Source organism: Lipotes vexillifer, unplaced genomic scaffold (genome assembly GCF_000442215.2).
Source record: "Lipotes vexillifer unplaced genomic scaffold, Lipotes_vexillifer_v1.1 scaffold302, whole genome shotgun sequence".
Lineage (NCBI taxonomy): Eukaryota > Metazoa > Chordata > Mammalia > Artiodactyla > Lipotidae > Lipotes > Lipotes vexillifer.
In genome coordinates, this window is record NW_006798913.1 from 1,671,784 (window position 1) to 1,697,362 (window position 25,579).

The 25,579-nt window shown below is 43.4% G+C and overlaps 1 protein-coding gene across 1 annotated transcript in view; it reads left to right on the forward strand.

The window, feature by feature from the left end:
• DST (dystonin) overlaps positions 1 to 25,579 on the forward strand; it is a 496,398-nt gene that overhangs the window by 36,643 nt on the left and 434,176 nt on the right. Inside the window, exon 3 of the mRNA XM_007471189.1 lies at positions 15,230 to 15,430. Coding sequence (XP_007471251.1) covers positions 15,230 to 15,430 — 201 coding nt within the window. The remainder of the gene's footprint in view (positions 1 to 15,229; positions 15,431 to 25,579) is intronic.

The window sequence follows — 25,579 nt, forward strand, 5'->3', positions numbered from 1 at the left end:
AAAAAAAAAAAAAAAAAAAAGCTTCCACAAAAGCAATATGGCACATACATACAATTTGTAGAAAAATGAGTAAAGGATGTGAATGGACAATTCAAAGAAGAAAACAAAAAAAAGGCTGATAAAAATATGAAAAGATTTCCATATTCTTTTACTAATAAAAAATACAAATTAAGACTTTTTACCCATCAGACTGGCAAGAAATAAAACAATTGATACTCTCCAGTGTTGATGGGGATAGGAGGAAACAGGGCTTTCAGAGCATCACTCGAAATGTGGTTGGTTCAGCATTTTTAGAGACACATTTGGTGGTATCTTTACAATGTAATTTTTCTGTGGCCTGGTAATTCCATTTCAAAGTAAAGATTTAGTTAAAGATATATATATATATATATATATACATCTTGTTTATTGCACTGTTTATAAAAGAAAAAACCTGAAATATCCCAAATTTTAAACAATAGGAGTATAGCTAACTAAAGTATGGCATACCAGTATACTGGAAAATTATTCAGCTGTTAAAAATAATGTAAATCTGAAATGCTATCTCTATCATTGTTAGATAAAAAGAGCAAACTGCAACCCAGTATGTATAGCAAGATCTTATTTTTGTGAAAAATTACTGTTTATTTGTCTGTAAATATCTGTGTACGCATAGGAAAAAAATCAGGATGCTATTTACTAACTTCTCAGGTGTTACTCTGGAGAGATGTGTTTCGAGGTACAAAACAGGGACATCCATTGATTTATATACTTTGAAAAGAGTGTGGTATACTTGTTTGGGACGGTTTAACTTTCTAATTTGTTTTTGTCTGCAATTTTTAGACAACTAGATCTTTTAAAAAGAAAATCAAACCCCAGACTTAATGAGAATGGACTTTGTGCCATGTACAGGTAGGAACAATGAAGGACAAAGGAAAAAGAAGCCTGTTTCTGACTTCATATCCACAAATACATTTTAAATGAGTCAAACTGTGGTAAATGCTGTTTTCTTTTTTTTAAAAAAGAGCCACATTGAAATAAACACCACTTTAATCAGTCTGCTGGGAAAGTCAACAGGATCATATGATCTAGGTTAAAAAGTTCCTAGCTCTTGCCCAAATAACTGCAAGAGGGAGTAACCAAATCTCTTTAAAGCTTTTAGCTACTATTCAATAACATCATCTCAGGAAAAACAGTCAGTACAAGGTGACTTCTAATGCAGAGATTTTGCTGATGTCTGTGTGATATAGGTCAAAGACAGAGCAGAAATGCGCCGTAAGTGATGCCGCAGCTACCCGCAGACCGGACTAGCTCACGTTTCTCAGTGTCTGATTAGCTGTTTTTGTTTGGCCCTTGGTCCTTTTAGCTCTCTGCTCCTTCTCTCTCTCTCTTAGTATCAGTTATCAGAAGATATTAGGTTGTGAAAACAATTTTTTTCTTCTTGCTGATGAGTCCGTCTTCAGGGTAAGCAGACTTTGAGAGTAAATGTGCTGCCAGAAAAGCATTAAAGACTTGGAACACAGACCAAGTACACATTCAGTTAGTTTCTTTGGGGGCAAAGGTTCAACCTTCAGAGTGTGATTGGGAGCGCCCTGCGCATCCCCAGTGGGGACTGGTGATACTTCGGAGACATTTCTGATCGTCGCCATGTGTGCTGGAAGCTTGTACCCATCGAGTCTCTGGCTTGCTTCCCAGGCATGTGCCTGGGGCTTGGTGCTGAGCTTGGCAAGCATCCATCCCCTACTCCTGGCCCAGGGCTCAGTAAATGCCTCCTCCACTTCCCTGTGCTAGTGCTGTAGCTCACCTTTGGGACTTGAAATCCTGCCCTGAGCAGTGGGCACTGATCAATCAGAACAGGTGCCGACCGAAGGGCTGATGCCTTTTAGTTGCTAGACCCTGGGGGAAGTTCGGGAGCTCAGAGTGGGAAGGAGGTGGGCAACAGAGAGGACACCCAGGGGTCTTGGGGTTTCTACCCCTTAGGGCCACCCAGGCCCCGCTTTGCCTGAGCTAATCAGCTGGTGCCCTAATACTCTTGCACACCCGACTGGAGCCTCCCACGGCTGTGCCCACCCACAGGATCTTTGCCTGTATAGACTCGTGACCCTTGGCAGGCCTGGTTGCTACACCATCTGTCTCATGCCTGAGTTGTCCTGAGTCATATCAGCCTCAATTTAGGAATTTCTCACGAAACAATATCATATTGGGATTAAGTTGGACCTTAAGACTGAGCTGTTAATTGAGAATAGCTTGTTTGGGACACTGTTGATATAACTGTACTTGTAAGGTTAATTTAACCACCGTCCTTTCTTTGTGTAGAGTGTTAGTTATTCAATTTGCATACACATTTAGTTCTTTTATTTTGTCTTGGTCATACATAGTCTGCTGCTGTCGCCTGTGTCCTGAGTGGTTTCTGCTGCACTGTCTGATAAATGGACTTTAGTCTCTTAAAGACTCTGATTTTGTTACAGGTATTGAAGATGCTTACAGATGCCCTTGAAAAGACTGAGTGACCACTTGCTAGGACTTTGCTGTGACTTGTTGCAAATGAGCACAAGTTGGATTTTTCCTCCCTTTCCTATTTTCCTTCTTTCCTTTCACATCTTCGTTTTCTCCTGCACACTCAGTGAGCACATGGCGTCACGTCTCCTCTGCCTTTCCTCCCCGTGCCCTTTTTGTTGTTCCTTTGGGCTGCCTCTGGACTGCCTTTCTTAGGACTGATGTTTATGACCTCTGCTTTGTGTGACTGTTTACCACTTGAGTCATCTTGCTGTTTGGGTGCTGTTTGGCATCTTAGCAACTGGGAAGTTGTAAACACTCCACAAAACACGCTTCCTGTTTTATATCATCTAGCTTTTTATCTTGAAAAGGATGGTGTCTCTGGCATATTCCTATTTTAAACCGACTATTTAGTAGACACAGTGGCTGGTTACTGTCTGTGAGTGGGTAGCTCAGAAAAGGCTGCCTGCAAGCCGACCGTGCTCATATCTAAAGAATCATCTGTGAGACTCCCTCAGTGTGTAATTACAAAGGCTGGGTTATGATTTGCTGGTTGCTTTGCTATTTATAGAGACTGCCACTGCACATGACTGTCTGCTCCTGGGAGCTCCGGCTGCAGGAGAGCAGATGGCAATGACTCTCCTGTTTTGCCCTCCTTAGCCTTGCTCTAGACCTCCATCTACCCCCCACCTCACTTCCCAGATGCCTGCTCCTTCTCTGTCCTGATGCTACCTGTGTTCGATGTACATCCTGCCCAGTGTTTTGCTGTTGCTGTCATTTTTTGTACTGATGGATTTGCTGTCCCCAGAATCTCTTTACTGTTGATTCTTTGCTGTCATTGGTTGTTAAATATGGTGCCTCAGTTATTGATGGCGCTGCTCAGGAAATCAGACTTCATGTTTGTTGCAGGTCAGTTTCCCAGGGAAATAGACTTTGAGATGAAAATTACATGCACTTACAGGGAGGGTGCCCTCAGGAAGAACAGGGAAGCAGGATCCCGCAGAGGAGGAAGTTGAATTGTGATGTATATGCAACAGAGGCCTCAGCTGATCCCACAGAGTGTTCTGGAGCTGAGGGGCCCTTCAGAGTTGTTTCTAACTGAGGCAACGACTCACCATTTCCCCTGACCAGCGTTCGCCCTGGAAGAGGGAGGTGATGGTGGCCAGGCAGCTAGCGCTTAGGCTGAGGGTAATTCCCACATAGGGGTTCAGCTAAAAGCCAGGGGCTGCCAGCAGTTTTAGCATCTGGCTCATGAAGCTGGAGTTTGGGTGGTGCCCTACAGCATCCGCTAAAATGCCCTTTTTCTAGTTTTGAATAAGTAGATGCAATTTCTACCCTACTTTGAACTTGATTTTAATGTGAACGTAATGTAGGTTCCATATTCTGAGTCTTTTAAAAGCCGAGCATACTTATATTCTTTTTATGGTTCATTTTGGTAAAAAAAAAAAAAAAAAGATGAATTCCATCAACAAGGCCAGTTTCAACAGAATAAGCCTTGCCTTACTGGACAGCCATTGCCCATAAAATTCACTGTTGCTCTGTGCTGATGGCTTTATCTTGAAAAACCAAAGCAGGAGGTGGGAATGGTGACGGCGTGAAAGCTGTCGTATCAAAAGCTGTAGGGTTGATAAATTTGTGCAAACCTTTGGTTTGGTGGTTACAGTCCAAATATAAAAAAATCGTCGGGGAATAGGCATAATCCTTATAAGAAAATAATGCAGGTGCATCCTTTAATAATATCATCTATGTGTTTGATGAAACAGTGTAATAGATGTTGTTAAATCTGCCTGTGAAACCACAAACAGACGGAGTAGACCAGGCTGCCAGAGGGATATTAGACTGACCTGTATATTTCACAGACCAGGTTGTTGGGGCAGAGCACAGATTAGCCGACCCGAAATGCCAAGTCAGAGTTACTTCTCAGTCTGTGAAAGAGGCAGAGTGCTCCAGGCCCTACAGGATACTGCAGAGCAGGGGTTGGCAAAGATTTTCTGTAATGGACACCCTGTTAGAGATTTTTGACTTTGCAGGGCATGTGAACTCTATTGCAGCTACTCAACTGTGCTCCTTTCTAAGCGCAGAAGTAGCCATGGGCAATAAATGGGAGTGGGCATGGCTATATGCCAATATAACTTTGCAAAAATAGATAGTGGGTCAGACCTGGCCTGAGGGCTATAGTTTGCTGACCCCTTATGGCGAGGGCAGATCTGGTTGCCTGAAGGCTCAGTCGTAGAGCAGATACTTGCTAAGACTTAGGCAAACTTCTATGTGTATATTTTTCTTTAATCTGTAAAATGGCATTAAAATATTTACCTCCTAGGAATACTACAAGAAATAATGAAATAATGCGTGCTCGGTGTTTGGCACATGGGAAATGCTTGATAACTAGAAATTATTATTATTTACGCAACTCTAAAAGAGTTAGAGTTGGGTAAAGTTAACCAGCTGAACAGTGTTGGGAAAGTGTTCGATAAATGAGGCTCAAATTATGTTTGGCTGTGTAACAAGATGTGTGTAGGGAGCTCTTTTGGTCTTAGTTTGTCTGAGGCCCCAGGAGTTGTAGTTGGTGAGGCTCACACTTCCAGAGAGAAGAGGACTAACAAAGGAGGTGGCTTGCTGGGGAATTGGTTTTGCGACTAGCTCTATGGCAGAGTCTGCTGCACTCACTGACACCGGTGTGTTCTCTTTGTTCTGGGCATGTGGCCTAACCACGTTTTTCAGCTTCCCTTGCAGTTCATTGATTGCCCGCATAAATAGGTTCTGGTTAATGAACTGTGAGAAGTCATGGGTGCTGTTTGCAGGCCTGGCCGATGGACACCATCTGCACACAATCGTGGCTCTTTCTCCAAAAACTGGCAATGTGGAGAGGACATTGGGCACCTCACGAGCCACAAGGTGGAAGGTGCCTGGTGCCCTGAATGACTGTGTGAAGCAGAGCGGCTGTCCCACTGGCTGATCCTGTGTGACTGTGCCCTGTATCTTTTTTTTTTTTTTTTTCTGAAAAAGAATATATATCGGATTGGCCAAAAAGTTCGTTCAGGCTTTTATGTAAGATGGTTAAGGAAAACCTGAACGAAATTTTTGGCCAACCCAATGTATGTATAAGTATAATTGAATCATTTTGCTGTATACCTGAAACTAACACAACACTGTAAATCAACTATACTTCAATTAAAAAGTATACGAGTATTGCTACTCCAGCTTTTGATTTCCATTTGCATGGAGTATCTTTTTCCATCCCCTCACCTTCAGTCTGTATGTGTCCCTAGGTCTGAAGTGGGCCTCTTGTAGACAGCATATATATGGGTCTTGTTTTTGTATCTATTCAGTGAGCCTGTGTCTTTTGGTTGGATAATTTAATCCATTTACATTTAAGGTAATTATCCTTATGTATGTTCCTATGACCATTTTCTTTATTGTTTTGGGTTTGTTTTTGTAGGTCCTTTTCTTCTCTTGTGTTTCCCACTTAGAGAAGTTCCTTTAGCATTTGTTGTAGAGCTGGTTTGGTGGTGCTGAATTCTCTTAGCTTTTGCTTACCTGTAAAGCTTTTGATTTCTCCATGGAATCTGAATGAGATCCTTGCCAGGTAGAGTAATCTTGATTGTAGGTTCTTCCCTTTCATCACTTTAAATATGTCATGCCACTCCCTTCTGTCTTGTAGAGTTTCTGTTGAGAAATCAGCTGTTAACCTTATGGGAGTTCCCTTGTATGTTATTTATCGCTTTTCCCTTGCTGCTTTCAATAATTTTTCTTTGTCTTTAATTTTTGCCAATTTGAGTACTGTGTGTCTCGGCATGTTTCTCCTTGGGTTTATCCTGTATGGGACACTCTGCGCTTCCTGGACTTGGGTGGCTATTTCCTTCCCCATGTTAGGGAAGTTTTCGACATAATCTCTTCAAATATTTTCTCAGGTCCTTTCTCTCTCTCTTCTCCTTCTGGGACCCCTGTAATGCGAATGTTGTTAACGTTTAATTTTGTCCCAGAGGTCTCTTAGGCTGTCTTCATTTCTTTTCATTCTTTTTTCTTTATTCTGTTCCGCAGCAGTGAATTCCACCATTCTGTCTTCCAGGTCACTTACCCGTTCTTCTGCCTCAGTTATTCTGCTATTGATTCCTTCTAGTGTATTTTTCATTTCAGTTATTGTATTGTTCATCTCTGCTTGTTTGTTCTTTAATTCTTCTAGGTCTTTGTTAAACATTTCTTGCATCTTCTTGATCTTTGCCTCCATTCTTTTTCTGGAAGGTTGCCTATCTCCACTTCATTTAGTTGTTTTTCTGGGGTTTTATCTTGTTCCTTCATCTGGTACATAGCCTTCTGTCTTTTCATCTTGTCTATCTTTCTGTGAATATGGTTTTTGTTCCACAGGCTGCAGGATTGTAGTTTTCCTTGCTTCTGCTGTCTGTGGTCTGGTAGATGAGGCTATCTAAGAAGCTTGAGCAAGTTTCCTGATGGGAGGGACTGCTGGTGGGTAGAGCTTGCTGTTGCTCTGGTGGGCAGAGCTCAGTAAAACTTTAATCCACTTGTCTGCTGATGGGTGGGGCTGGGTTCCCTCCCTGTTGGCTGTTTGGCCTGAGGCGACCCAACACTGGAGCCTACCTGGGCTCTTTGGTGGGGCTAATGGTGGACTCCGGGAGGACTCACGCCAAGGAGTACTTCCCAGAACTTCTGCTGCCAGTGTCCTTGTCCTCACGGTGAGACACACCGCTCCTCCTCCACAACACCACCACATGTTGTGGCATGTGGGTTTTCTCTCTCTAGTTGTGGCGTGCAGGCTCCAGGGTGCATGAGCTCAGTAGTTGTGGTGCGTAGGCTTAGTTACCCCACGGCATGTGGGATCTTAGTTCCCTGACCAGGAATCAAACCCATGTCCCCTGCATTGGAAGGCAGATACTTTACCACTGGACCACCAGGGAAGTCCCAGCAATCTGTGTTTTAATCAGCTTTCCTGGAGGATCTGACACTTGATAAAGTTTGAGAACCACTGATTAGGTCATGGAAATTCCTATGGCAAATGCACACTTCAATGTACAATGCTCAACGGCTCAAATAAAATAGATGTATATTTGTTGCTCGTTTAGAGGTGCAGGTGGTTGAACAGGTTGGCAGAGTGGCTTCCTCCAGGCAGTTATTCAGGGACCCAGGGTGATGAAGTCACTGCCATCTTTAATACGTGACTTTCAAGCTTTCTCTGAAGGTCATACCAGCCCAAAGAGAAGAGCATGGAGAAATGGCTGTAGGATTTGTTTATGGGCTGGGTCCAGAAGTGGCATACATGTCCTCATTCCATTGGCTAGAACTCAGTCACATGGCCCTGCCTACCTGCAAGGGAGGCTGGGAAATGTAGTCTAGCTTGTGCCCAAGGAAAAGAGGCAAACACAGATTTTGATGAGCAGCTAGGAGTCTCTTTATGGACATTTCTGAGGTTCTCTGTATTCTGGACCCCTTTTATGTCACAAACCCTTTTGACAGTCAGGTTGAGCTCATGGACTCATTCTCAGAATGTTTTCAAATGCATAAAATAATAAACAGAATTCCAGAGGAAACCATTTAAATTGAAATATAATTATAAATTGTTAAAAAAATTTTTCACCTAGAATTGCCAAATCAATCTTGAGGAAAAAGAACAAAGCTGGAGGCATAACCCTTCTAGGCTTCAGACAATACTACAAAGCTACAGTAATCAAAACAGTGTGCTATTGGCATAAAAACAGACATATAGATCAATGGAACAGAATAGAGAGCCCAGAAATAAACCCACACACCTACTGTCAATTAATCTTTGACAAAGGAGGAAAGAATATACAATGGAGAAGAGACAGTCACTTCAGCAAGTGGTGTTGGGAAAACTGTACAGCCTCATGTAAATCAATGAAGTTAGAACACACCCTCACACCATACACAAAAATAAGCTCAAAATGGCTTAAATGTGTAAACATAAGATTTGGCACCATAAAACTCCTAGAAGAGAACGTAGGCAAAACATTATCTGACATAAATTGTATCAATGTTTTTTTTAGGTCAGTCTCCCAAAGCATTGGAAATAAAAGCAAAAATAAACAAATGGGACCTAATCAAACTTATAAGCTTTTGCACAGCAAAGGAAACCATAAACAAAATGAAAAGACAACCTATGGACTGGGAGAAAATATTTGCAAATGATGCGACTGACAAGAGCTTAATTTCCAAAATATACAAGCAGCTCATACAACTTAATAACAAAAAACCAAACAAAATCAAAATATGGGCAGAAGAGTCGAAAGAAAACATACAGATTGCCAACAGGCACATGAAAAGATGCTCAACATCGCTAATTATTAGAGAAATGCAAATCAAAACTATTATGAGGTATCACCTTGCACTGTTCAGAACGGCCATCATCAAAAAGTCTACCAATGATAAAATGCTGGAGAAGGTGTGGAGGAAAGGGAACCCTCCTACACTGTTGTTGGGAAAGTAAATTGGTGCAGCCAGTATGGAAAACAGTATGGAGTTTCATCAAAAAACTAAAAATAGAGTTACCATGTGATCCAGCAATCCCACTCCTAGGCATGTATCTGGAAAAGATAAAAGCTCTAATTTGAAAAGATACATGCACCCAGTGTTCATTGCAGCACTATGTATAGTAGCCAAGACATGGAAACAATCTAAATGTCCATTAACAGATGAATGGATAAAGAAGATGTGGTGTATATATACAACAGAAAATTACTCAGCCATAAAAAAGAGTGAAATAATGCCATTTGCAGCAACATGGATGGATCTAGGGATTATCTTTAACTAAGTGAAGTAAGTCAGAGAAAGACAAATATATGATATTACTCGTTTGTGGAATCTAAAAAATGTACAAATGAACTTATTTATGCAATAGAAACAGACTCACAGAGAAAACAAATTTTTGGTTTCCAAAGGTGAAGGTGGGGAGGGATAAATTAGGAGTATGGGATGAACAGATACACACTACTCTGGATAAAATAACCAAGGACCTAGTGTACCCCACAGGGTACTATACTCAATATCTTATAATAACCTATAATGGAAAAGAATCTGAAAAAGAATATATATATGTATAACTGAATCACCTTGCTGTACACCTGAAACTAACACAACAGTGTAAATCAACCTTATTTCAATTAAAATTACAATTTCAATTAAAAAAATTTTTTGACAGAGCAATATATGTATTTATTAATGCATTAAATAACAAGATCTAGTGACAGATTTAATAACTATTTTGATTTTGAAGTAACAATGAATATAAATGGTATTTCAAGATATCTTCAGCCACTATAATTTAATATTTAAATATCTGTGATTTCTTTTAGTGGCAAAAGTCAGATATTGCTAATAATACCAGGTTTATGTCCTGCATTTATAATTGAGGGATATGCTAAGTTTGTTTTTTGAAATTTATTTAATTTATTTATTTTTGGCTGCATTGGGTCTTCGTTGCTGCACGCAGGCTTTCTCTAGTCGTGGTGAGCCAGGGCTACTCTTTGTTGTGGTGCATGGGCTTCTCATTGAGGTGGCTTCTCTGTTGCGGAGCATGGGCTCTAGGCACATGGACTTCACTAGTTGTGGCACGTGGCCTCAGTAGTCATGGCTCACAGGCTCTAGAGCACAGGCACAGTAGTTGTGGCGCATGGGCTTAGTTGCTCCGCGGCATGTGGGATCTTCCCAGACCAGGGCTCGAACCCGTGTCCCCTGTATTGGCAGGCAGATTCTTAACCACTGAGCCACTAGAGAAGCCCTATGCTAAGTTTTAATTAGAGTTTAGTGAAAATAAAGACATATTTTTCCCCATCCGAGTTCATTGATTGCCTGCTCCATCTCCCTTGAATTTTATCCATGGATTCAAGATCTTCTGCTTTATACTTTATTTCTAGCCTTGGATGAGGAGAATCGTAGGGTTTTTATGGGGCATTACATGCTTTATAAACATCAGCTTATTGAGCTTCATAATATTTGAATATGGTAAATCTATGTCTTTACCTATAACCCTTAGCTTTTCAGGTACACCAATAACACAAAAACAATTCTGTATAAAATACTCATTGCATTAAGTTTCCATTTGTTCAGATGCTTCATCAGTAAACTGGATGGTGCTTTGATCTTATATAACAATAATTCTTACTTGAAAATGTTAACTTTTTCAATTTCTGCCTGACTTATCTAAAATGTTTATAGACATTTCTTGTTTTAATCAGTCAACATGTGTTCTGAGTATATGTAGAAGATTAGCTCTGAATGCATTACTGCCTTATAACCTCCCAACCTAAGAGCCAAGTAGAGAGGGCACAGGTTTGGAGTTAGAAAGACGAGCTTTTCTATTTGTGAGTTTTGGCCTTAGGTAGGTTACTTACTCCTGGTAAGCCTCAGTTTGGTTGTCTATGAAGTGGATATAATAGGCTTAGCACCTAAATGGTGCTTAGTAAATTATTGCTATTAATATCTTCTCCCTTTTTTTACAGTCTAAACAAACAGCCTGGTTAAGTCTGAGTATTCGATGTGTGAGGAAAATAGCTAGCCACGTGAAACCTAACAGAAAGAGTATGCATCAGGGGTTTTGTTTGCAGGCAATGGAATTTGACTCTGACTTAAACCAAAAGAGAATTTATTACAATGTATGGTAGAATTTACAATCAAAACTGAATTGTTATAACAGAAGTAGGCAGCTTCAGAAGGTCTTTGGTGCATCCTCTAGACTGATGAATTCCTTCTGCTATTTTCAGTCTTTACATCCCTCTGTTTAATATTCAGTGTCCAAGCAGAGAGACTGCAATGGGTTGATCCTTGACCGTGAGCCTCCCTGGGAACTATACCAGGTTATTGAGAGGGAAGATGTAGAGTGGGCTGTGGAGAACCCGGACTTAGCTGTGTATCAGGACTGTGCATCTGAGAAGTTACTGCCCAAAGGGTGCTGATAAAACAGGGCGGCCTAAAGACATGAAAGCAACCTAAATGTCCACTGACAGATGAATGGGTAAAGATGTGGTAAATATGTACAATGGAATACTACTCAGCCATAAAAAAGAATGAAATAATGCCATCTGCAGCTACATGGATGGACCTAGAGATTATCATACTAAGTGAAGTAAGTCAAAAAGAGAAAAAAAAATATCATGTGATATCACTTATTTGTGGAATCTAAAAGGTGGTACAAATGAATTTATTTACAAAACAGAAATAGACTCACAGACATAGAAAATAAACTTATGGTTACCAAAGGGAAAAGGGAGGGAGGGATAAATTAGGAGTTTGGGATTAACAGATAACATACTACTATATATAAAATAGATCATCAATAAGGACAAGTATACGAGTATAGCACAGGGAACTATACTCAATATTTTGTAATAACCTATATGGGAAAAGAATCTGGAAAAGAATATATCTATATATCTATATCTATATCTATATCTATATCTACATCTATATCTATGAATATATATCTGAATCACTGCTGTATACCAGAAATTAACACAACACTGTAAGTCAACTATACTTCAATAAATAAATAAATTTAAAAACAGGATGGCCTAAAAATGGCAGAAGTCCACTACCAAGAGACTGCCAAGTTCCCAGCACCTACTGGTTGAAGGGTATCTGGGCAAGATCAAACGGCTAGAGGGAGAAACGGACTTTATACTAACTCCATCAAATCCCGTTAACACCTGTGAGAGCTTATAGCACCACCTACTGTTTTAAAGGAAAATTTCCTTCTGTTAAAAGTCATGGCTTATTTTTTATAGTATTTAGGACAAGGAAGTGTAATAAACCCCAAACCAATAATTCTCTGCAGTGGTTTGGGGAGATTAAAAAAATGCCTGATCAGCAATGACTGTGTGCTGTTTGCAGTGTTTGTGATCATAGCTCTGAACTGCTGGCAGGTGAGTTGCTGCTATAGCATCCAGGAAGTGAAACCGTAATAATAAGGGGGTCCATTGACTACTTACTGTCATCTGTGTACTGTTCTAAGAGGCTGATGTGAACTATCTCATCTAAATACCATGTAACTCTACTAGAGGGGGAATACTGTATGCATTTGGCAGAGGAAGAATCTGAGGCTCAGAGAAGTAACTTGGCCAAGATCGTACACCTGGTAAGTGGGAGAGCTGGGGTTCTAGCCCAGACAGTTGGACTCTCAGGACAAGTGCCTGGGACTCTCTAGAGCAGGGAACTCTCTCCTGATGACCAGGGTGGTTGGTACCTCATGTGTCTATCAGCAGGGCACAGCTGCAGTGTGATTCATTTTCCTTTTTACATCTGATTAATAACACACTTTTGTCTTTAAGAATATCTTTTATTCACACAAGCAATATACCTAATAATCATAGCCAACCCTTATATATCGCTGTGTGCCAGGCACTTTTCTAAGTACTTTACATTTATTAATTCATTTGTGCTTCTCAACATCCCTATGAATTAAGTACTGTTTTTAATCTCCATTTTACAGATGAGGATATGGTTCAGTAACTCTTCAAGGTCACACAACTAGGAAGTGACAGAGGCTGTGTGTGAACCCAGATAGCCTGGCTGCTTGCTGTGTGTGTACTGCCCTGTAGTGCTTGTAAGAAGTTATTTTAAAATAGTCCACGTATATTTGGATATTAGATAAATCACAGAGGTGTGTATCATGGTGCTCAAATCTTAGAAAAATGTGAGGGTGGAATGAAAGTGACAGAAGTTTAGGAAAGACTGATTTAAACAGTTTCTAATTTTTATTGGAAGCAATGCTTGAATATCTACTTGGGCCTACTTGCCAGAGTTTCTCCAGAGTAGATACAGGGGTGTGGATTTACTGGGTTATTGTTCTCCAGAATGACTGTACCAACATGTTTTACTTTTTTTTTTTTTTTTGGTCCCTTTGAGTTTTATGTAGTTTTCCTAAGAGTTTCTAGAATTTGCAGGCCTTCAAGGACGATTGGTAATATTAGAAATTAAGTAAAATTTGGTTGTTTGTTACTCCTAAGAGCATAAGAGAAGGAGAGTCTGCATATTTACCTAAGAAATACGGTTAGCTCACCCCACTGGGACAGAAGCTAGTGTATCATCAGAACACTCAGTTCATTCCACCAGAGCACATGTTTCTGGAAATCAGTGCCACCTAGTGGTGACTAAACCCCTCAGTAGCTATCAGAGTGTGGTGTATGTGTGCGTGAGTGTGTGTGAGGAGGGAGGGCGTAGGGGGAGGACATCCAGGAACCTGCATATTTAAAAAGCAGCCCGGCTTAGCCATCGGCCCAGTTTCCCCTTCTCCATCCTTTTCACGGCACCTGCTGTACAGCCCTGGGATTACATGGGAGTCTGGGCATGTTCTGGGCCTGTTTGGGGTTGAGGAACACCTTCCCCCCAGGCCTGGACACAGAGGAGACGTGGAAGCAGGCTCATGTGTTTGGGGTAAGAAGAAAGTGCCCAAACTGACCTCAGTTTTGCCAAATCCATTTGCATTTCCTCCCTTGTTGATTTCTGTTGACCTCCGCCCTCCTTTGACTTTGTGGCTCACCTGGAACTTCTGACTTTTTCTCCTTCATCCTCAGCCTGGTGTCTAGGGCCTCATCATCACACTGCAGGTTCTCCCCTTGTCCGTTTGTACGCTCCCCTGCATGTGGGTGTGCACATCACCAAACACTGCTACATAAACATTCCATCCATCCATCCATCCATCACTTTACTTCTTCATTCTTGACTTATGTTGTTTCCTTGCCTGGAACATAAATTCTATCCCTTCTCCACATTCCACTGGTCCGCTGAGCTCAGCTTCATCGATTGATTCCTCCTGTAGGGTCTGTCTGCACCTCGCGCCCTCCACTGCCCCTCACCCCGCGTCGCCCATCCCAGTCTGCTCGTATACTCTGCAGCAGACTTCTGCTCTGAAGCAAATCGTCAGCTACTCCAGGACAGAGGTTATTTTATGTAATTCTTTGGTATTTTCCAAACCCTGTGCACGTTCCCAGATGCATAGCTGAACTTGTTTCCTTGCCCAGCGAGTTGTCCTTATACTCACTATACTGTAAAAAAGAAGGAAAGTTAACCTTTCATTGAGCACCTGGTATCTGCCAGATACTATTCTTAGAATTTTATGTCTAAGCATAGTATCTGCTTCCGTTTGCTTTTACGTCTGTTACGTTATTTAAAACCTAAAAACCCTGTGAGGAGAATGTTATCCATTTCTTAAGGCTGGAAAAATTAGATCATCAATGTTTAATAAATGTGTAGCTATAATGAACAGGTCAGCATTTAGACCCAAGCCCATCTGACCCCCCAAACCCATACCGTTTGCTGCACTGTCCTGTGCCATTTGGTGTTAGACCCTCCCTTTAAGGTGTTTCATGATGATGCCTTGCATTCCGGCCGGCCTTCCTGCACAGTCCACTTCCAGGGAAGCAGAGCATCCTTTTCCCTGGGGTAATACTGGGTCCTTTCCCTGTACCATCCTGACGCCCACCTGGAGCCCCCCTTCTTCACACTTAGTTTGACTTATATCCACATAAGTAAAGCAGTACGCCTGCCTACTTTTTTTTTAAACTAGCATTTCTGGATTAAAACATCTCTTAAGGTAGAGTAACTCTGGGTCCCGGAACACGAGATGCTTTGCAGGACACACAAACCTTGCTACACTTTGAGCTCACTTTTTGGGTGGTCAAAGAGCTCACAGAGCTGGTGTCTTTGGACGTCTCTGTACAACTAGCCCCAGAGAACTGCCCAACTGACTCAGGACCAATCTGCATCTGTTCGCTTGTGTTTCCTGCCCCAGGGATTCCGAGCCAGCCCTCGGCACCTTAGGAGACGGGCCGCAGTGGCTGCAGCTGCCCGGCTGGAAGAAGCCAAGCCTGCCGTGGAGGTTCACCACCAGAGCGAGCAGGAGATCTCAGTGAGGAAACGAAGAATCAAGAAAAGCAGCCGCGTCCAGCCAGAATTCTACCACTCCGTCCAAGGTGCTTCCACCAGAAGACCTGTAAGTAGGGAATTGTCTTTTCAAAGAATATTAAATACGTTGTCACATGGGGTGGTCCTTCTCTTAGTCTTCAAAAATGATCAGATTGACTTTAAGTATTTCGGTTATTCTCTTATTGTCCCAGCAAGTAGTTGGGAACTCATGTGAGTGCCAGCGAGGAATGTGGTTTCCCAGGAAGCGCTGGTCAGCGGTGGGCGGGGGTATTGAAAGCTGGTGAATCCTGACCACATGAGAGTGGGGTCTAGAGCCCAGATGGGGCCATGGAGTAACCCAGCTGAGGCCTGCAGTGGTGAGAGCTGAGTTGGCGGAGGCGGGTGACAACGAAGCAGCATCGGGATGGGGAGGTGTGGAGGGAGGGGCCGACCCCCTCATCTGCCGCTGTCCTCTGGGTGATGCTGAGGGAGCTGGCCCCTCCAGGTGGCTTTTATGTTGCTCCCAGGCGGCACTGCTGTCCTCTTCTAGCAAGTGCCCTGGGTCTTTGTCAGCCGAGCTGCCTTACTTACCAGGGAAGTTACCTGAATAGTTACCTGGGAAGCTTGGTGCCCACCTGGTCTTCACCCCTTCTCCTCTCCTGAGCACACTGTTCCATGTGCTCTGACCTTCTGTCTTGGTTGGGGCTCTTACACAGGGACTTGTTGCCGGGGCTGTGACAGTTAAGGATTTGGGGCTTAGACACTGACATTTTAAAAACTTTCAAGGAGTATTTCATGACTGCAGTAATCTTGCATTGCTTCAGCATTAAAAAAAAAGTTTCCCTGGGCCTCCCTGGTGGCGCAGTGGTTGAGAGTCCGCCTGCCGATGCAGGGGATACGGGTTCGTGCCCCGGTCTGGGGGGATCCCACATGCCGCGTAGCGGCTGGGCCCGTGAGCCGCGTAGCGGCTGGGCCTGTGAGCCGTGGCCGCTGAGCTTGCGCGTCCGGCAACGGGAAAGGCCACGACAGTGAGAGGCCCACATATCAAAAAAAAAAAAAAAAAGTTTCCCTATGAGTCCTTCCTGTGCTGTGGAGAGCCCATGATTGTCATGACTCATGCCAGCTGAGGGGAGCCAGCAAGATTTGACGTGATAATATGTCTCTGTAAATTATTAAAACAGACCTGCCCTTCTGTGGGGTAACTGTGTAGCAGACGCATGTGGAGTTTGCGGCCAGGCCAGCGACAATGGCAAGAAACTGAATTCCTTTACAGAAAAGGTCCTGTTTAGCCAATGGTAAAATAAGCACATACTTTGAGATGAGAGCCTTCCTTTCATGATTGAATAAAACAAAGGCTAAGTAGAATTTGGTATCTGTGCGGAGCAACAGGAAATTATAGGTAAATTTATTCATTCAACAAACATAAGCTTTTTTATACAGGAAATAAGAGATGCACAGGTATGTATTAATAACTAACGGTTATTGAGTGCTTACTTGTGTAACTGGAATTATTCACCTTCTGAATGATGAAACTGAGGCCCAGAGAGGTAAATAACTTGCCTAAGTTGACCCAGTTGTTTGGGGGCAGAGTCTAGGCTTTGGGTCTAGGTGGCAGACTCCAGGGCCCCAGCACTTCCTCTTCAAGCTTCTGCCTTCCTGCGCCCCAGCACCTCACCGCTGAGTCCATGGACAGACACGCACACGAGTAAACGGAGTGCAGGCCTGTGTTAGGGAAGTGCTGCCGTGGACCGTGCACCTGGCATTAGGGAACATGGCGCATGGCCAGAAATACTTGCAGAGAAGCAGACGCCTGAGGCGTGTCCTGAAAGAGGAGGAGTTGATCCGGTGGGAAGTGGAGGGAGGCGTCTCTGACGAGGAGAACGCGAGCAAGAGCACAGCGGCATGACGGCGTAGGAGGCCCGGGACAGCTCAAGGTGGTGCTGGTGGATGAGACCAGGGTCATTAAGGGATACATTATGCTGAATTGTTGGGTTTATCTTCTGTGACAGGGCTCTATTGAAGGTAGGAAATAGGCACATTGTTTCTCCTGCTCAGAATCTAGCTAATTCTTTCTTCTAATCTCCCCATGTGGATGGAGAAGTACGTGATCATCATCAAAGTTTAGGAGCCCTCCACCCCCACCCCCCTTATTCCCTCCTGAGCACTGTACCTAACTGCCTTGGTAATAAATCATAGTCCCCATGCCTGATGACTCTGCCCTGGAACACCTCTCCTTGCTCTCTGTTTGCCTGGAGAATTCCAGTTCACCTCTGAACACTGACTCGAGATCAGGCGGCTTGTTCAGGAAAGTCTTTTCTGATCCTTCCCATCAGAGTGAGGTGCGTTCTGCTTTGGTCCTCGGCCCTTTGTACAGATCTCCAGCAGTGCAGTTACTCAAGTGAAAAAGGCAGGCTCAGTAGTGAGATGGACACGGGTTCAACTCCCGCTCTATGTATCCGGCAGGAAACAGCTGGCACCATAAGAGTTTAATGGAAGGACTGTTTCCAGAAGCATGGGCAGGGCTGAGATGCTCCAGCAGCCTTCAGGTAGAACCTACCTACCTACCTACCTACCTACCTTCCACCCCTCGCCTGCAGGGGTGGCAGACGGCAGGGGCCTTGCTGGGTCCTGGTCCAGCCAGAGGGCTGGAACCAAGGAAGCAGCCTTCCCTAGGAGCTGTGGCCGAGGCGCGCAGCCCGGCCAGAACCCAGTGAGTCAGGAAGGGGGCAGGGCAGAGTCACCAAGGATGGGCAGAGTCTGAGGGGACAGACAGGGACCCTGGCAAGTAAAAGACATACATGGTCATCTTTGCCGAGCTGTTCAACTCCTCGAGACTCAGCTTTCTTTCTGTGAAGTGATAATAACAACGGCGACCTCACTGAGGGGTGAGGATGAACTGACGTGTGGAATTAGGTGGCCTGCTTGGCATAAATACTCAGTACATGATAATTCCTTCCTCTCCTTCCCCCCCCAGACCTTGACTTCCTTGGGGTCCATATCGTCTGACCTAGCATATTTCCTGGCATATGACATCTGATGCATTTTATTGAACAAATGAATGAATGATATTTATACATGACGTGTACGTTGGGCACTATAGGAATTCAGAGAATGGAGAGGTTTTTTCTTTTACCCCCGAAATAAGGTGGCTAGGGGGTAACCACTTCATGGGAGAGACAGGATTGAGTTGGGCTTAATTATGGGTAGGAATTGGAGAGCCAGCAGACGTCAGCTCTGGGAAATAGAGTAAGCAGAAGTGCTGAGAACTGTTTGGCTGGATGTGGGGGATTATGAGAAATGTATAAGATAAAGCTGGAAAAAGAGATGGGGCCAGAATACCACTGTGTTTAAACATTTTCTGTGCTTCATGGAGACCCTGGAAGAGATGAGTAACATCGTCATAGCAGGATTTTAGGAATTAAACCTGACCAGGCTGGGTCAGAGGGGAGCAGGACAGGGCCGGGTCAGTAGCTAATGCAGAGGTCTGGGTGTCCAGTGATTAGGACCTGAGCTTGGACATTGCCTGTAGCTAGCTCTCTGCCGGCATCTGGTGGTCACTGCTGGTAGGGAACCTGAGGAAAGCCTTTGCCCTCTCCTCTTCGGAAGGATCATTTGGAAGGGAGCAGGGTTAGAGGACAGGAAATAACAGTGGAGGCTGCCTTGTTGCTAGGGGCAATAAAAACATTCCAGGAGCTTCTTTGGGGCGGATAAAGCTCACTTCCTCCGTCTGTGTGCTTCTCCTAGGGTCGTTGTTTTGTAGACTGGAAATCGTCAGAGTTGGTAGCAGGAGGCTGTTGGCTTCGTATGTCGTGTGATTCCTGCTTAGCCTCTGCTGACATTTCCCTGTTTTCGTGCTGTAGGTGGACTTGAGCGCTGGCCTTGGGTCCTCTTCTGGGTTTGGTTAGGTGCAGCCAGTAGGGCCAGCACATGAGCCCGGAGCCTGTGCCTTTTCCAGCTTACACAGTGGGAGGGAGAGGGGGGACGAGCCAGTGTTAACTCTGATGGTGGCCTGGAGATGAAATAAAAATAAATCAGCTGTAGTGACTCAGGATTATTTGAATGACTTTATGTGAAGCACTCCTGGCGTTTCTAGCAGCAGTCTGAGTAAGAAACAGGCCCACGAGTCAAAAGACTGACACAGGATGTAGCAGTGAAGGAGATGACTCAGAAGCTGTGACAGTGCACTTTCAGCCAGGAAGCGGGCCCCGAGCCACATGGAATGCATTATACTTTAGCATCTCTGGCTGCTCCAACCTATTTACTTTTTCTGAATTCAACATTTATACTCCAACGTGGCTGTAAGAATTAGTAACAGAGATCTCTAATATAAACATAATTAGTAATATATGTGTTTTCTTTCCCCCTCTTTTGAAAAATGAGATGTTTCTAAGAGTGAGTAAGCCAAACATTTATCCTGATTTTCTCTTTTAGGTCTTGGGACTTATCCTATATATTGAGACATGTCACTGGAACATTTAGGAATTTTTACCACCTTGGAGCAGAAAAGATAATTAGATCCACATCTCCCTTGGTTCTTTAGTATTTTGACAGTGCAGTTGGGTCTGAATCCTAGAGCTTGAAACATCACCATCATCACCACCATCACCGGAGCGCTCACGTCACTGCACGCTCGCTACCTCGGCAGCCCACAGGCAGCAGGTGTCTCTGTGCTTCCCTGTTTTCTCCCCTTTCATCTTTCCAGCAGTTCTCTGGGGTAGGTGCTCACTCTTCGGAGGAGGAGGAGACCTGTCAAGGTCACACAGCTGGTGGATGATGGAACGAAGATATAAACCCAAGTGTTCCGACCAGAGCAGTTGGAATAGATTCAGATGATCATGTTTCTAGGCCTAGAGGTTTATCCTAATGAACCCTCCTAAAGTACTTTCATCAGTTTGAGTCTCAGGTTTCCTAGCTGCATAGAAGTTTTTTAACTTTTGCATCAATCAAAACCTATTTTTAAATGGTACTGGAAAGCATAGATAAGCCCCAAACCTCACTCTTGCCATGCTTTTCGTTCAGCCTCTCCGCCTGGGGCAGAGGACCTGGGAGGCAGCAAGAGTCTTTCTACCTAGTGCCCTCATTTGAGCCTGTTAATGTAGAACAAAAAGGGGAAATCAAAACTTTAGAGCACCTGAAAATAACCAGGCACCCTGACTCTGTCCCTGTTACATTTCACTGATTCCAGTTCTGTGCACATTTCAACCCCATCGCCTGCATTTCCTGGACTTAGAGTCTCTGACACTAGCTCATAGAGGTGAAGGACTCTCTGATTAAAAACTGCCAGCGCCCCCAGGTACTGGCCAAGCAGTAGCCCTCTCCCCGTGCTGGCAAAACTGAGGCCCACGAGCTTCTGTCCTTCACTCTGGGGCTCCTGCCCCAAGTAACTGGATTATCAAGCCTGATACATTAAAAAAAAATTTTATTGAAGTGTAGTTGATGTAATGTTGTGTTAATTTCTGCTGTACAGCAAAGTGATTCAGTTACACACACACACACACACACACACACACACACACACACACACACACATATTCTTTTTCATATTCTTTTCCACTCTGGTTTATCACAGGATATTGCATATAGTTCCCTGGGCTATACATTAGGACTTTGTTGTTTATCCATTCTTATATAATAGTTTGCATTTGCTAATCCCAAACTCCCAATCCTTCCCTCTCCCACCACCCTCCCCCTTGGCAGCCACAAGTCTGTTCTCTATGTCTGTGAGTCTGTTTCTGTTTTGTAGATAGGTTCATTTGTGTCATATTTTAGATTCAACATAGAAGTGATGTCATATATTTGTCTTTCTCTGACTTACGTCATGTATGATAATCTCTAGGTCCATCCATGTTGCTGCAAATGGCATTATTTCATTCTTTTTTATGGCCAATATTCCATTGCATCTATGTACCACATCTTCTTTATCCATTTATCTGTCAGTGGACACTAGCTTGTTTCCATGTCTTGAGCCTGGTACTTCTGACTCAGGCAGGCTTAACACAGATGATTGGCGGTCCTGCTTTCTGAAAGGTGAACACTGGGGAAGAAGCTGGTGTGGCCTGAGGGGTGGAAATCAAATTTCCAGTTTGGATATGTTAAGTCTGAAATATCTACTAGATTTCCTAGGGTCTGGATTTCATGGGGTTGTCAGTACATGGATATTATCAAATCCAGGAGACTGATCAGGATAACCCAGGAAGTGAATACTGATAGAGAAGGGCGTTGAGGGCTCAGTTGGGGTCCTTCAGAGCCAAGAGGTTAGGAAGAGGACGGAGGTTCCCTTTAACTTCTGACGCCTTCCCTCAGAAAGACGGACGCAGAGAGCAGATTGGTGGTCGCCAGAGAGGTGGGGGTAGGGGAAAACACAATTTAAAAAAGTACACACAGCTGAATACATCTGTTGTTTTCAGTGACACAGAAAAACAAACCCTTGAATACACCAAAAAAAAAAAAAAAAAAAAAAAAAAAAAAAAAAGAATGAAAGAAAAAGGGAAAAACAATTACAGGTGCCTTAGGCAGAGGTGGGTCCAGGGCTCTTGACTTTCACTGAAGGATGTTCGCCTTCTGCCAAGAAAGGGCAGCACCACAGATAGAAACTTTAAAGAGCAGCAGGAAAGGATTTCCCATGCAAATGCATTACTCCTACCCAGCCTTGCCCTTTCTCCTACTAGATCACTTCCTTGACCTCACCTTCCTTTTCCTTCTGTTGTTGGATTTTGTTTTCGAGTCTTGGGGAAATTTTCTGTTTTTCTCTTTGCAGCTTAGGTCATTGTAAGGCTGCAAGATACTTTGGAACACTGCACAGTTATTTATTTATTTATTTATTTATTTATTTGGCTGTGCCAGATCTTCGCTGCTGCACGCGGGATCATTAGTTGCGGCATGTGGGATCTAGTTCCCCGACCAGGGATCAAACCCAGGCCCCCTGCGTTGGGAGTGCGGAGTCTTACCCACTGGACCACCATGGAAGTCCCTTTTGCATAGTTTTTCTTTGTTTTAAATTAATATTAACAGGTTTCAGGTCATCTTTGTAGTCGGGAGACTGCTGCTGTGTAGAAAAGACTAGCCAGACATCCTCGATCTTGTTGAGAATGTAGGATGTTTCTCCATCCCTTTCCTGCTTAGGTTGTTCAGTGGTCTTCCCTTTCCCTTTCCTTTTCCAGTGTGTAGCCCCATGCGGCTTTATTTGCATAACCTCGGGACACTTCCCTTTCTGGGGAAGGCTTGCTTACAGCTCACACCTTCCTTTGGGTTAATTAATTGGTGAATACAAAGCTCCTAAAGGAAATGTTTGTTTCCTTTTCCCTTTGGAGTTCTAGATAATGAATGAATGAATAAAGTCAAATTTCTTTTGCTAACTGCTTCAGAAGGATTTTGTGGAATAATGTCCATTCAGCTTACTGAGTCTGTGCTCATTGCTACACCTCCCTTACAGGACCTTACCAAAGGTTTCATTTATAAAACTGCTATCAGTAGCTATAAGAATAATTGGTGCACAGGATCATGCAGCATACGTGGTCTATATTAAATGAATGGTGCTAATATAGATAGAGTTTAGTTTCTCAAACAACTCATGAAACCAAAATGAACTTGGTGAAGGGGTTCATGTGCTCTGCTTGGAGAAAAATAAACACACTCTTCTAACGGATGATTCTTTTCGAAGCCAGCATTCGACTGAAGCAAGGCCTGTTGCCATTCTTTTTGTCTTTCTTGTACTCAGCACCACCTGCTGTCTTGAAAACCTTAAATTTTTAAGCTCCAAGCAAATAAAACTTACAGAAAAAAAATTTAATTAATTAATTTTTTATCTTTTTATTTTTGGCTGCGTTGGGCCTTCATTGCTGCGCATGGGCTCCCTCCAGCTCCGGCGAGCGGGGGCCACCCCTTGCCACAGCCTGCGGGCCCCTCACCACGGTGACCTCTCCTGCTGCAGAGCACGGGCTCCAGGTGCGCTTTAGTCTTTTTTTTTTTTTCCAGAAAAGTTTTAGATAGCCACTTGTGCCTTCAAAGTTTCCATGGATGGGGTTGTTAAAAGAGCTGAAAAGATAGCTCCTTTAGAGATGGTCTAGTTTATTTCTTTACTTCTAACCAGAACAGTCTTTACTTTATTTCTAACCTAACCAGAATGTTAAATTGTTCCGGGAAGATGGGTATAAATTTCTTTATTTTAAAGGACACAGCTCTTCCCTTGGAATTCTGTTTGATGTTTAACAGCCGTGTTTGCCTGGGGTGACTCCTTGACCTTTGCCTAAATCCTGTGGTTTACAACTTAAAACCATTTCCTATTGTACCACCTGTGAAGAGGTACTGTGAAAGATCTAGAGCTTGTCTCACTTCTCTTCGTCCAGTGCTTTCAATGATGAGGTCTCCCCTTGTCTGATGGCTTTTATTCGTAGCCAGTTCATTGTACTTGATAATCAAAGAGCTGCTTCTTTTCTGGGCTCATGGTTCCATCTCTCTGGACCTTTTCTCCTAGACCTAATTCTCAGTTTTTCCAAATATCACTGTTGTGCTCCTCTCAGCCCCCTCCTGGTGAGTGGCAAGAATCCATCTGCTTTCTCTCAATAGTGCCTCTTTTTTTTTCCCCCCAATTGTGAGGTGATGAGTGTGGTTCAGAAAAATCAAACTGTGGAAACTGAACAATGGAACATATCCAAACAGAATTTAGTTTGTGCCTTGGGAGAAAAGTGGTCAGTTCTGGAAACGACAGTGATGTTTCAGGAAAACTACTGCTTTGCAGTAACTCTTGTGAGTGAAAAATGCCACCTGCCATATTAGTAAGCAAAAGATATTGCAGCCATCAAGCCATCACGTTACAGCCACCTGACGGTGAGCCCTGGGGGAACTCACGATGGAAACAAAGAATGCCTGCCATCTAGCATTCAGTCACTGCAGTCTCCCCTCATTGTGCAACCTCCCAAAGGGACTCAGGATGAGAAAGCACAGGATACTGGCCCCAGATAGCTGAGGTACATATCAAAGGAAGATTTCAGGTAGCCCAGACATAGGCTCTTCCCATACATAGAAAAGTGCTAAATTCCTTAACTTGAGATGTCTGGTTTTCTTTATTAACAATAATATTTTGATGTTCTGACTACCTGGTCTTTGTTGCAAAAACTCCTGTATATCCTGGCTCCCCCCTTGCCTCTTTGGAGCTGTCCCTCAGAGCTAGCTGAGAGGCTGTGTTGCTGGATTAAGTCCTCAGTTTTGTCTGCCGAATATAACATAACTCTCAACTTTTAGGTTGTGCATTTTTTTCACACTTCATATTTTGAAAAGTGTGTTCATATTCATGATCTCATTTAATCTGCACAAGCAACTTGTACCTTGAGTGGGGCTTAATATTGTTAACCCAATCTGACAAAAGTGAGTTTCAGAGAGTAAGGACTGGCCCAGGTCATCAGTCTAGATGGAAGCAGACATCCCTTGTCCCTGCCGTCTGTTAGGAAGAGCTTCAGCTCCAAGAGCACTTGGGGATTGGGTGGGAAATTTCAGGGACAAGAATATAGATTCCAGTAGACTGGAGGAATTATGCATGTTTTCATCCTGACTCATTCCTGAGGAGTAGCTATATACCTTTGAGAGCATGCTCACAGCCTGCATTATCTGTACCGCCACCCCAGGGTACCAGTGTATTGGCAAGTCCGCTTTGGTCTAATACTACCAAGTCCATGCTGCAGCCTCCACACTTTGTGCTCAGTTATCACATGGTAAAGTAGCTAATTAACTCTGATGCTGGGGAATATCCTTGACCTGTCAGCACTGACCCCCCACTGCGTGCAGCTCAGCATCTCTGTGGTGGATGAAGATCAGATACCTAAATTAATCTGATGTTAAGATGAGGTTTAAATACTTTTGTGTACTGTTCCTGGGAATGTGGAATGGTGCAGCTGCTCTGGAAAACAGTGTCAGTTCCTCAAAAATTAAAAATAGAAATTGTAAGGTCCAGCAATTCTACTTCTGGATATATACCCAAAAGAATTGAAAGCAGGGTCTGGAAAAGAGATGTTTGTACACCCATGTCCATAGTAGCATTATTTGTATTAGCCAAAAGGTAGAAGCACCCCAAAAGGTGCATTGATGGATTAATTATAAACAAAATGTGATGTATTCATACAGTGGAATATTATTCAGCCTTAATGAGGAAGGAAATTATGACACCTGCTGCAACATGGATGGATCTTGAAGACCTTATGCTGAGTGAAATAAGATAGTCACAAAAGGACAAATACTCTGTGAG